This window comes from Netta rufina (genome assembly GCF_964035555.1).
Source record: "Netta rufina genome assembly, chromosome: 4".
Taxonomy (NCBI): domain Eukaryota; kingdom Metazoa; phylum Chordata; class Aves; order Anseriformes; family Anatidae; genus Netta; species Netta rufina.
This window is the reverse complement of record NC_140127.1, coordinates 64341532-64354342: the sequence shown is the minus strand read 5'-3', so window position 1 is coordinate 64354342 and position 12811 is coordinate 64341532. Positions and strand designations below refer to the sequence as shown.

The window sequence follows — 12811 nt, the reverse complement described above, 5'->3', positions numbered from 1 at the left end:
CTTCCAAAAGCTTCATGTCTTTAACTTATATTATCTGATATAGCATGGATCCTGCAAGCATTAACAAGTAATGTCATTAATTTCTGCAGGATTATTTAAGTAAATAAAATCTTTCATTTCTGCCTAGGATCAAGATCCAGACTGAGATCCAAGATCATGATGCACTTTAATTGAAACAGAGAAATAGATTTTTCTGGAAATTATGTCAAATGTTATCCACTTTGATTCTTCTCAAGTTAAATAAATATTAAGGGAAAAAAATAAAATTAAAAAAAAAAAAAGGTCATTATAAGAAGGGGTGAGCATGAAACAGTTTATTTTGGGAAATGAAAACTGTCCTCTAAAGAACAAAGTCTGCTCCTTTGCTTGATCCTGTGATTTCAGTCTCTGCTTAAATTAAACAAATAAACCCATACCATGCTCATGACAAAAGTAAAATATGTACCTTAGTACATTAGTAAACTTCTCTGTTGTTGATAGGAACACCATATCATTTCACGAAGCAATAAAAATCTGTATTTTATGAAAATTTTGTGAAAAAAATTACATATAATGCTAAACCAAATTTAAAAATTGATTCATTTACAAAGAACTTTGTTTTGTAAAAGATAAAATGGAAACAATACAGTAAAAACGGATTACTACAAATAAAATGCTTATCACTTCCAAAAGCCTAACTTATTTGTTTTAAAAAATTGAAATGAAATTTGCTTATGAATGATAACCCTTTACAAATAAAAGCACAATAAGACAGAACAAATAAGCATTTATTATCAAAATGTGGATGTACAAGTTGTAAAATACATAGATGTATGGATATGTGGATGCTCTTAAAACAAACAAACAAACAAGCAAACAAAAGCTTTTCAAGTCAGGAATACTTTGGATAAAGTATTTTTCTTTTCAAGACAATCCTCATCCAGAATAGAACCATGAAAACAAAGACACATGTAACTTCTTCACATTTTATAACAACTAGCTATGAGTCTGAGAAAATTCCTAAAGATTTTAGCTCTCCTTTCTAAGTTGCTTTTCAACTCTGGCTCGGTCAGCTTGTTCTTACAAATAAAAAGGTCTTTCTTTGTCATAATTATGAAACACTGCTAATGTGTCTAAACTCGCATCCACAAAAGTCACTAGTAAAACGTTGACTTGGCCAGGGTCACATCTCTTACTACAAAGCAGAATGCATGAAGTTAAACAACAAAGTGAAGACATTCATGCTGCAACATTTCCAATGGGTTTCTGGTAGTTAAATGAAATTATTCAGTGTTTAGCCTATTTGACACTACATTCACGTATTTACATCATATACATCTGTTATAAACTCAACAGCAGATGTTCAGAAACAGCTGTGTTTAGCAGTTTCACAGAATTCCATACTGGACCATTTTGATTAACAGAGACAGAGAGGACAATGTAAAGCCTTCAAGATAAAGCTGGCCCCAGGATAACCTTGTCTCTTGCAGGTAGCCAGAAACATGGCAATCTTTGAGAGGCTGCCTAATGAATTGTTTCAAGTTTTCTTCCAGGATTTTGAAAAGGAGAGTCAAGCCTATAAAACTGTATTTTGTTGCTGATGGTCATTTTTTCCAGTGGCAGAGTCAAAAGAGCGGGGTCTTAGGTAGACATTCTCAACCAGTGTGCTCCATGGGCTTGTCCTTGGCTGGGGATCCTGCTGGAGAAGTAAGATTGCTTGGGATCCAACAGGTGAGCATGAAGGCATGCATGGAGAGGACCTTTCCTTGCCCCTCCCCCCGGGGTGAAAGCAAGAATAGGGCTGGAGCTCACTAGCTGCTGCAGCCTCTTGTGCATCCGTGTCCAAGTAAGTTGTTGTTACGTCCGTCTTGAAGTTTTCCGTGGCTCTGCAGGGATGCTCTGCTCTCTGTGCTGGAAGTCTGTCCACTTTGATCCTGTTGTCTTCTTAGTCTGCCCAAGGTTAAAAACATCAAAAGGTTTATAGCTGATATGCAGATAACTGCATCAGAATAACAGCCATTGTCTGTTTTATAGTGAACTACATACTCCTGCATATAAAATAGACTCCTGCACCATTCAATCTCTACTAACTTCCCTATCTTTATTCATCTTTTAAACACCGATGAATTCCTCCTCCTAAATATGTGAGGTTGAATCTTGGCTAAATCCTGCTCCCGTTAGAGCCTATCACAAAGAGCTAGCAGAGGATTGTGCTTTCCCTGGCTTTGACACCTTTGCCTGGACATAAATTGAAAAAGCTTCCCCCAGAAAAGGAAAAAACATGAGGTGAATGTATAGTCAGTGTTCTTCTTGTTGTTACTTCATACGTGGTCAAAGCTTCCAAGGTGGTTTCAATGGACAACAACAACAAATAAATCCTGCATTGTTTAAGGACTTTGCAAAGTCGTCTTCTGCAGGCATTATTTTCTGGAGAACAGCCACAGCCCTGGTGGCACTTGCAATCCCCAGCTTTAATTTTATCAGCAAATTTCTCAGCCTTGCTGTTCAACCCTAGTATCAGTGTCTATGATTTTACTGTGGTTCTTGTTCTTACTTAATATTGGTCTCCAAAAACAAAAGGCACAATGTAAGTATTTTCATGAGGAGGAGAAAGTTTCATGGGGAAGCTATGGAGCAGAGGAGAGGCCAGTTTTTGGAAAATTAACAGCTGGGATTTATTTATTTATTGATTGATTTTTAGGAATTTTTCTCCATTTGTTTTCTTAAAATGAGAAACAGCCAGTGATGTATTCCCCAAAAAATGCACAAAGAATTAGCACCAGAGACACTGTGGAAGAAACTGTTTGTAAAAGTGACTATAAGTGGTATGTACGATGTATTGAAAAAAATAAAAATAAAAACACTTTGCAAGTAACATTGAATACATAGAAATTATTCAATAATGAAAAGCATGCAAAAATGAACTGTAAAGGGTCAGTTTAAAAAGGGTAAAATAGATACACAAACTGAAGACTCAGAAGAGAATGTAAAATTCTCTTGAAAATTCTGTCATAGGTAAACAGAAGTATTAAGGAGATTATTTAATGTTAAAATAAACAAAATACTATCCAAATAGGTTGTTTAAAAAAGGACATACTAGGTTGTTTAAAAAAGGACATACATTGACATGTTAAATAAAAAAAAAAAAGCATACTACAACCAACCAACCAATCCCACCCCCCAAATAAAAATAAAAAAACAACAACAAAAATAACACTGTGTTAAAGGAGCAAATTGTGCACCACAAATGAAGTCTACCAGTGAGTCTATAGGCCAGTGGATGACTGAGTCATTAGAGGATAGCACAAGAAATATTAGTCCCTAGCTGAAAAGACAATTAATTATCTTCACCAAAACTCATGACAAATGAGCTGAGGGACATTCCTTTCTTTATGAGAAACTTGTCCATCATCTCCAGTCAAACCATCAGCCAAACAGCTTAAAACTGTTTTTTTCAAATGAATGTTGACAAATGATCAAGACAGATTTTCTCCAATGGCTCTAAGAACACTGAAATATATAATTGCACAGCTGAATGGAGTATGTAACTTACTGTTGAAACTGTCTTGGCACTACTGATTGCAAGGCAGCAAATGTGATAGTGTGTTTGTTTGTTTTTTGTTTGATTTGTTGTCTTTTATTTTATAAGAGTTTCAGAGAAGATCCATGGGACTACCAAGGGAGCAACTGAATCAGACAAAGCCTTGAAGCTCAGGGTCTGAGCTAATGGCCCTTACAAGAGCAAGGTATTTGTAGGTGTCGTGGTTTAACCCGGCCGGCAGCTAAACACCACGCAGCCGTTCGCTCACCCTCCCCCCTCCCTCTCTGGGACAGGGGAGAGAAATGGAAAGTGAAGCCCATGAGTTGAGATAAAGACAGTTTAATAAGACAGGAAAATAATAATAACAAAAAAAAAATAAAATAATAATAATAATAATAATAATAATAATAATAATAATAATACAATGGTGATAATAGGAAAGTAATAATAATATGTACAAACAAGTGATGCACAAAGCAATTGCTCACCACCCGCTGACTGATGCCCAGCCTAACCCCGAGCAGTCCGGCCCCTTTCCCCCAGCTAGCCACCCCTATATATTGTTTAGCATGACGTCAGATGGTATGGAATACCCCTTTGGCTATTTTGGGTCACCTGTCCTGGGTCTGTCCCCTCCCAGCTCTTACTGCACCCCCAGCCTGCCTGTTGGCAGGACAGAGCAAAAGGCTGAGATGTCCTTAACTTGGTATAAGCACTGCTCTGCAACAATTAAAACATCAGGGTGTTATCAGAAGTCTTCTCATCCTAAGCCAAAACACAGCATTCCACCAGCTACTAGGAAGAAAATTAATTCTGTTCTAACTGAAACCAGGACAGTAGGCATTGAGACAAAAGGCTACAGTACTTGGAAACTAAGAAGTCTCTCAATAACAGCATAAAACAGAAAAACACGTTTATTGGTTTTGTTTGTTGTTGCTTTTTTATTATTATTATTTTTATTTTTTTCCAAATCACTCAAACTGGCTCAAAGGCAGCATGTAAAGGTTCAAAAAACATGACAAACCAGCCTTGAAATTCCCAATCTTCACAGAGAGGGTTTCTATTGTTGTTTTATTTCCATTTGTTTTCTTTTATCCTATCGCTGCTCCCAAGGGTTCTTATTATTTTGCCAATGGCAATTATTATCATAATTGGATTATGGGAGGTTGGAAGTGGTAAAAAAAAAAAAAAAAAAAAGTATATTGTTTTAGCAGTGCTTCGTTGTATTCTCTTTTCAGACATTTTTTATTTCTGTATCTAGATTCACTACACATATTTATAAACTATCAAAGTAAGCAATAGGCTATCAGATCAAAAGTCAGTCAAAAATTTAACTATTTGGCTATTTAATAATTTATAAATCACTTTATTCAGAGTTTAAAATTATGTTAAAGATTCCGTTATAAGGAATTATTATAGGCATGCTAACAACTACCTACTAGTGTGTCTTGGAGAATCAGGAGATGCTGATTCAGTTTCTACCTCTGTCACCCTGTGGAGAAATTGCAGCCCTTTTCTGTTCCTCAGCCTCTCTCCCAACACGTGGAGACAATGTAGGGGAGTGAAGCTGAGATGGAATAATATCTGTCCAGAAATCTCACATGGACAGGAGCTAGCCAGCATTTGAGCTGGATAAATTGTGGATAAGAACTAGCAAAAAAGCATGTATAGAAATACAAAAGCAAAGAGAACAGACTGGCCAAAGATTTGCATGGGAAATATGAAAAATATGAAAAAAAAAAAAAAAAAAAAAAAAAAGATTGAAACAACTATGGCAGGTCAGAGTATCATGTAACGAAACCCAATAGTAACCCAGTGGGGTTAAGTTGAGCCAGGGGAGTTTTAGGTTAGATGTTAGGAAGAACTTCTTCACTGAAAGGGTTGTGAGGCACTGGAACAGGCTGCCCAGGGAAGTGGTGGAGTCACCATCCCTGGAAGTCTTCAAAAGACGTTTAGATGTAGAGCTTAGGGAAATGGTTTAGTGGGGACTGTTAGCGTTAGGTCAGAGGTTGGACTTGATGACCTTGAGGTCTCTTCCAACCTAGAAAATTCTGTGATTCTGTGATTCTGTGATTCTGTAAACTTGGAATCCCCAGGAAAGTGCTTAAGGCTTAGCTTTGTTCACCAGGTGAATAAAAATCTCAAAAGTTTGTATTTAGGCTGTATAATAAGATAAGTTTAATAGAAAAGGAACAGAAGTTGCAGATTCAACATGACAGTCATAATTTCAGATTTGTAAAAGACTAAGGCATGGGAAATTCCAATCATAAACATCTAATTGGTCTCAGAAATGTTAGTGGAGCATATTTTCTTTCCCTTTAAACCGCTGTAGTGAAAAAGTAAAATAAGGCAATTGGTTTGTATTTCCATCTAGCTCTGAAGTGCAAAGAGACTCTGGTCAAGACCTAAACAAATCTCACCACAGCAGGAGTGTGTGAACAAGCAGTCTCTTCAATTAAAAGGCTGGGACATTTTCCATGATAGTTTCTCATCTTTACAAAAACATGGATAGCTCAACACAGTCCCTGTGATCATTGCAAAATAAATGCACTCTGGTCCATTCGCTTTAAAAATAGCACTAGTGCAATAAAACATTTGTCAGAAACTGCTTTCTAGTGTGTGGCTTTTCTTTCCTTTAAGTTGATGCAGCTACAGCCTGCAATAACTTGATAAAGGACCAGGGAAAATTAATGAGTTGATGGGGATTTAGCTGTTGTGGATCCAAACCAGGTAGCTATTCTTTTGCTGAATGTTATGAAGAGAGGTTAAATAGTGAAATGTCCAGCTGTGGGTGAAAAAAGTGAACAAGTGGCTCTGGTGAATAGTTACGAAGAAAAAACCCACAGAGAAAAGAGGTTGAAAAGGAGTTTGCACAATGTCTATTACATTTATGCCACAAAATTCTGTACAAATAGATAAGTAAGCTCAGAGACAGTTATGCTGGGAATTAAGAATGGTTCTGCTGCATCAATGAATAAATAAGCACAGATTTCCTTGCCTTCACCATAGATTCATGCAATATCAGTAATATGTGACACTGAGCATAGAGCAACCTCCTCTCTGGCAGCGAGGAAGAAAGAGGCTGTACTAACCACTTGGGAATGCATCAAGAAAAGTAACTGAGCCCTCAGTCCAGTCTTCGGCTTCATCAGCATTTCTGGTTAAGGAAAAGTGTCTCTGTCATGTATGAAAGGTTTTAAAGATTCTTATCTTGATTTCCAGAAATTATAGTGGAGTCCCTGCAGTGTTGGTTTCTAGTGCTGGGTCTTGAATCAGATATTGGTAAGTAGAAGATTCAAAGAAGAGGGAAAATTTATTGGCCCCCAAAACAAAAAAGAACTCTGTAGCAATGCAAAGCAGTGACATCAGGCTTGCAAAATGTCCTGTTTGAGAGCTTTAAGAAGTCTGTAATGCAGTCTGTCACTTGCTTGTTCTAGCCAAGCCATACCTTGTGTGTGATAACACCTTGGTGCAGCCAGTATACCCATCAGTGAGTGCTGCCCAGCTGCCAGTTTGAAACCAGAGCCTCAGAAGTGTTTCAAACGGTGGTAATGCACTCAACAACTCAACAAGAAAGGATTTCTATTGACAGAAAGATAATTTAAGCCAGCCAGAAATTCCACTCCATGTGTACCAGGTCCTACAGGACACTCTTTTTATTACAGCAAATTTACAAGTGAGCTTGCTGGTTTTGCAAATCAGTGTCCTGGGTGTGTAAGAAAGAAAATGGTGTGAGTGGGTAGTGGAATTTGCTTTATCATTTCTAGATTTAGCATTTTACCTTGGCCTATTGATATTTCCACCGCCTTTCCAGTGAAACCAGATGTGTTTGCTTGTGGTTTGGGGAAAAGTTGAGCTTAATAAGTCAAGCTTTAGAAACTGGGAATAGTAAATCAATCTTTAGAAATTGTAGCTTTATTGCAGTAAAAAGAGTTCCACTAAAGGAAACTTCTACATCTCCTGAAAGAAACCCTTAGGAGTAGATAAATCTGTGGAACATTTTATCCCAGTTATTCTTCACAAGGGAGGAGGTCTGAGGTCAGAAAAGAGCAAGCATGCCTATGCTAGCTTTTCAAATTCAAGTATCCTGGGGGACAGATTGCTAAATAGTTAGAAACACACCTCAGTTCTATGATTTAGTAGCTACATGTAAATAATGCTGATGTCTTCTGCAGATGGCCTTTCTGGAAGGCTAATTACAAACATATCCAAATCAGGAGAAAAAAAAAAAAAAAAAAAAAAGAGAGAGAAAAAAAAAAGAAAAAAAAAAAGAAAAGAAAAAAAGGAAAAAGCAATGATGTACTATGAAAAATGACAGTGCTAAGAAAGGCACTATTTCAACTGTATTGTCTCTATGCATATCAGTCTGGTTTGCCTACTGGAGCACAGATACAGATGTTACAAGGAGGATTTCAGAGCAACAATAAAGACACTCCAAATACCATATTTTTAGAATATCTGGCAGTAAACATAAACTCTTTGTAAGTCAGTATCCTCTCAATATACTGAAAATTTTCATTCTCAATAGACAATATCTATCAATGACAATTTGTAAGGAAAAAGACAGAAAGTTACAGACACAGGTGTTGTTTTGTTATATTCTGGTCTTAAAAAAAATAGAAATGTGGAAGTTATGCAATATAACTAAAACTGATGGGTATTCTGGAAACCATCCAGCAGTGCTGCAAAAATCCCAACCAAACTGAAAATGATTTTTACAGAGTAATATAATAATGTAAAGGTGTACCCCATGAATCATGAAATGTCCTCTTCTCTCTTTTTTTCAGTCCCTTATTTAAGCTTTATAGAAGCTGGTACCCTTCACAAAAGTGTACATACTAAAAAATCAGAGCAGTTATTTGGCAGTAATATGTAGATCCTGCAGTGTGCACATGTCTTTTTCAAAAATAATGGGTTTTATGCGTGCGCATCTTATACCCTACTTTGAAAATTTTCCCTGCTATTTTTATGCCATCATTTTAACATCAATTGCAGGCAATGATTGTAGAAATATTGATAACTGAGCATGATTTCTGGGACAATAAGCAGCTTGGCTTGTCATCTGGCTGCCACTGTGGGAAATAAGAATTGAGTTTGATATATGGACACTTAATAATTTTCTGCCTACACTTTTGAAGGTTTTTCTTAAGAACTGACTCGCTGTTTCTTATTTTTATAAAATTGAAGAAGCTGGCAGTGTTTTGCAATTGTAAATGAGTTATACTCTTTCCTCTGGAAGTCTTTAAAAGACTTTTAATGTAGAGCTTAGGGATATGGTTTCGTGGGGACTGTTAGTGTTAGGTCAGAGGTTGGACTCGATGATCTTGAGGTCTCTTCCAACCTAGAAATTCTGTGATTCTGTGATTCTGTGATTCTTATATCTCCATTATTCTGCTTATTAGTTCTCATCTGCCAGTTTTTTTTCATTCAACTATATTTTTTAGTGAAAAGATAATAAAGAAATAAATAAAGAAGAAGAAAGAAGTGAGAAAAACAAGTTATTTTTAACTGAATGAGTATATTTGGAAAGAGTACTTTTACTTTCTAAAACAAAGTAGCCACCAAACATATCAGAAAAGTGTTAAAATTCCTGTCTAATTTCTTTTCTGAAAAGCTAACTAAAATGAGTTTGTGAGTAGATTAGAAGTTCAGGAAAGTTGCTTATTTTATACTTTTATGCTTAAAAAGGGAAACACTACCTTTTGCCCAATGTAAATATTAAGGAAACATGTTAACAGAAAAGAGCAAATAGAGCACTTCTGGATTGTCCCCACAGGAAATCCTGTTGGTGCGAGCTACAGATCCCATTGTAACCTTTCATGCTTAGTTCTGCTTTCCAATGGTGCAGGCTGAAGAGCTGGCATATGACTAGAATACATGAACAGAGTCCTGGTCTTCAGTCTCTGGTCTGAGTCTTAGAAATTTCTTATTTGTAAAAGAAGAGTTTTGATTTCATTACAATATGTATCAGAACTAATTGATATAATAATCCATCATAAGATTAAGTTAACTGGTAACCCGAGTATCTGCCAAACTATTAATTTATGTCATAACCCCCAGTGATATCCAGGTTCTTATGACAAACTGCAAATAACATTCTGTCTGTAAATGTCATTGATTACATTGACTGCATTCATACCAGAAGACAAAATGGTGGAGAGATAGATCCCTGGAATCCCTGGAAGCTAAGTGGCACAAGGTTGCATCTTTTTGGATAAACTCTCTAATATCCAAAATACTTTTTTTTTTTTTATTTTTTTTTTTATTTTTTTTTTTGGTCTATATTAATCTTTGAAATGTGAAGGAGTTTGCTTCAGGGAATGATTTTGTTCAGGGAAAGGAATATGCCAGGGACCATGGAAGACTGCATATATTCCTATATTGCTTATATTCCTCTTAAATATTTGATAATACCAGTTTAATGATTGTGCTGCCCTTTACCCATTTGGAAGAGACATAGGTAGACATGAAATACATAGGAAAAAATGTAGAATAAAGAAGTAAAAGTAGATAAAATACAACAATGAAGGTATAAAATGCAGAATAAGAAAAAGAAAGGAAGTGGAAGTGGAAGAAGAAGAACTAGACACCTGAAAATGAGAAAGTATTTAAATGAATGCCGGATTTGGAGATCTAATTTGAAACTAACTCCTGAGACAGTTGTATATAGTTAATGTGCTTTTTTATTTAATGAAGTTTTTACACACAGGGATGGGCAGTAACCATGAGAGAGTTAATAGTGAGCTCTTCTTTTCTTTAGTCTGCGTACAGCTTGTGTTGTGTTTTCATTAAAACAGAAACATCTGACAAGTACTTGAATTTAGAAAGATTTTCAAATAAACAAAGAAGGTTCAATCTTACTCTGTGCCAGAGGAGGTTTGGGACAGACCAGGACAGGCTTAAGGATGGGCTGGGGCAGACTCAACACTCATCATGCAGCAACATCAGTGTTGAGTAACACAACTTCAGACTGGAAAGAAGAGCCTCCAAAGAAAGATAATTTTTCTCCACTCTAGATTTTGTATAGAGGACCGACTAATACACAGCAGCTTTAAGTGAAACACAATAGTATTGTTTGCTTATGTAATAGTGGGCACACATTCTGGGAGATCTGGGTCCAAGAAGTATCCTCATCAAACCAGTAGCAAGGGTGAAAGTCTCATAAGTCTTTAGTTCTACTTTAAAAACATTCACTCTTGTAACTTGCTTGTTCTTGGCCTGCTCACATGGCTAGGTATGTATAGCTCAAATGCAGTTGCCCCAGAAGTGGAATTTAGTGCCATATGAGATGCCCTCGATTACCTGACCGACAGAGAGCAGATACAACAGCAGACCACAGAAGACCACAGAAGTTGGACTGGCAGCTAGGCATTTATTTTCACATAAACGAGCTGAGCCCACAGCTGTGGGATAGATTTTATGCCAGCTAACTGTAGACAACTGAAAGATTAGTTCAGGCTCTCTGTACAAGATAAATAGAGGCTCTGACATAGAATAATGAGTTCCAGCCTAAGTTATCTGATACATGTGTCACAGACCAACCTTGAGAGATACAAGTCTCTCCTCACTGACTACTAAAGGAGCTTAAAATAAATAAACGATTTTAAATTGATTAGTTTAGAAGAATACAGTCCTGTTGCTTCCCCAGAAAAATAGAGATACCCTTCCCTCTTTGAACCACAGACTCAAGTCCCTTCCTGTCTAGCAGCTGTATAAACTCACTGCATGCTGCACTGCTTAGCAGAGGCAATTTGCTTCTGGATTAGAGCTAATTTATACCCACAATGTTCAGGCGAGCAGAAGCTGAATAGTCCCATCAGCCTGGCACATATCACAAGCTGATAAACACTGCCAAGGGCTGGGTAAGGAAGTCACTCTGAAGCACAGGGGTGCAATTACCTGTTCATCCATGCAGACATGCCATCTAATTCCTATTTGTTTCAGATACCTTTGAAAATTTTGCACAAACCCTTTGAAGTAGGAGTTGTTCTGCATCTAACCAATATTTAACGCAGTCTGGTTTTGACCCTAAACATGTCCTCTTGGTTTTGACTGCTTCAGTAGAAACAAGCACATTCTCAGATCTGTTTTCCTAATACACTGTGAGGTATGTGTTTTGATTGCTCAGTAGATTACCACGTAATCATTCAAATAACTCTGTTTTAACTCCATTTAAATTTAAATGACTGAGGCACAGACTAAAAGTTATGCTTTATTACAGCTGAATGTGAAAAGTAAAATTTTGGAGAAGTATCCCTGTGTAGCACAGATGTCTTCTTGCACCATTGACACTCATGACATTTACTTCTACCTTTTCCAAAAATCCTTTGGGAAATATGCTTGCACTATGGGTAATTGATTCAGGTTGATGGTTCCTGCTGAGTAATTACACTCACTAAATGCCTGTGAATATAATTTTCTATCAACCAGCAATTTATAATCAAGCATAATGGGTTCAGGTGCACATATGGAGTGAGTGACATGTGAAATACTAGTATGTGGAAGTCAAGTAACAAATTGTACTGAATGCTGCAGCACGTTGTCCTGAGACGTGTCTTGAGATCTCAGGTTTACCTTGGGAATTGAAAAGCAAAATAAGAGAGAAGAGATGAAGTAAATAAATAAAAACAACAAATGAGATGCAGGCATTTAAGAAAATGAAAGTAAAACAACTGATTATCACTAACATTAAAACCTTGCTCAGACTAGAAGCATAGGTGTCTCTTAGAAATGTGCTATTGGCTGTCCAAGACCAGATGCATGTCTTGTTCATTTCAAATTCACATTGCAAAATGTAAAATATTTTAGTTTAGCGGTATCTACAGATCCATATGCACAAGCAACAGGAAAGCAGCTCTGAATTTTCCCAGTAATGTATTGTTTATTAGACTTTGTGGGAACACAAGATTTTTTTTATTTCTTATTTTTATTTATTTATTTATTTATTTATTTTTATTTTCCCCAATTTGTTAGAATCCAGTTTATAAACTGCAAATACTTGGCCATGAATAAGGACATCTCTCAGCTGTGTGAGGAAAAACAAATTCTCAAAAAGGACACATGCTTCCTAGCTTGCCTCAGGTGTATCTCCTCAAATACACAGGGTAACCCCGTTGTTAAACTATCAGCAGTTAGGAAGTTCACAGGAGTTGCTTTGACATATTCTCTTATTTTATTCTTTTGGTGGAATCTTCTAGGTAGAGTGATCCTTTTGGTAACATCAAAATGCAATGTATGGGGAGAAGGACAATTTCTTGCTGCATCTAGAGGGAGATCTACTTTACAACAACA

At 36.6% G+C, this 12811-nt stretch overlaps 1 protein-coding gene across 2 annotated transcripts in view; it reads right to left on the bottom strand.

Annotated features, from left to right (window-relative positions):
- Positions 1–1790: 1790 nt before the first annotated feature.
- Positions 1791–12811, bottom strand: part of STK32B (serine/threonine kinase 32B) — a gene marked incomplete at both ends in the record, with an annotated part of 178012 nt that continues 166991 nt past the window's right edge. For both annotated transcript variants that reach the window (XM_084285711.1, XM_084285710.1), the window contains one exon: positions 1791–1929. In XM_084285711.1, coding sequence (XP_084141837.1) covers positions 1791–1929 — 139 coding nt within the window. The remainder of the gene's footprint in view (positions 1930–12811) is intronic.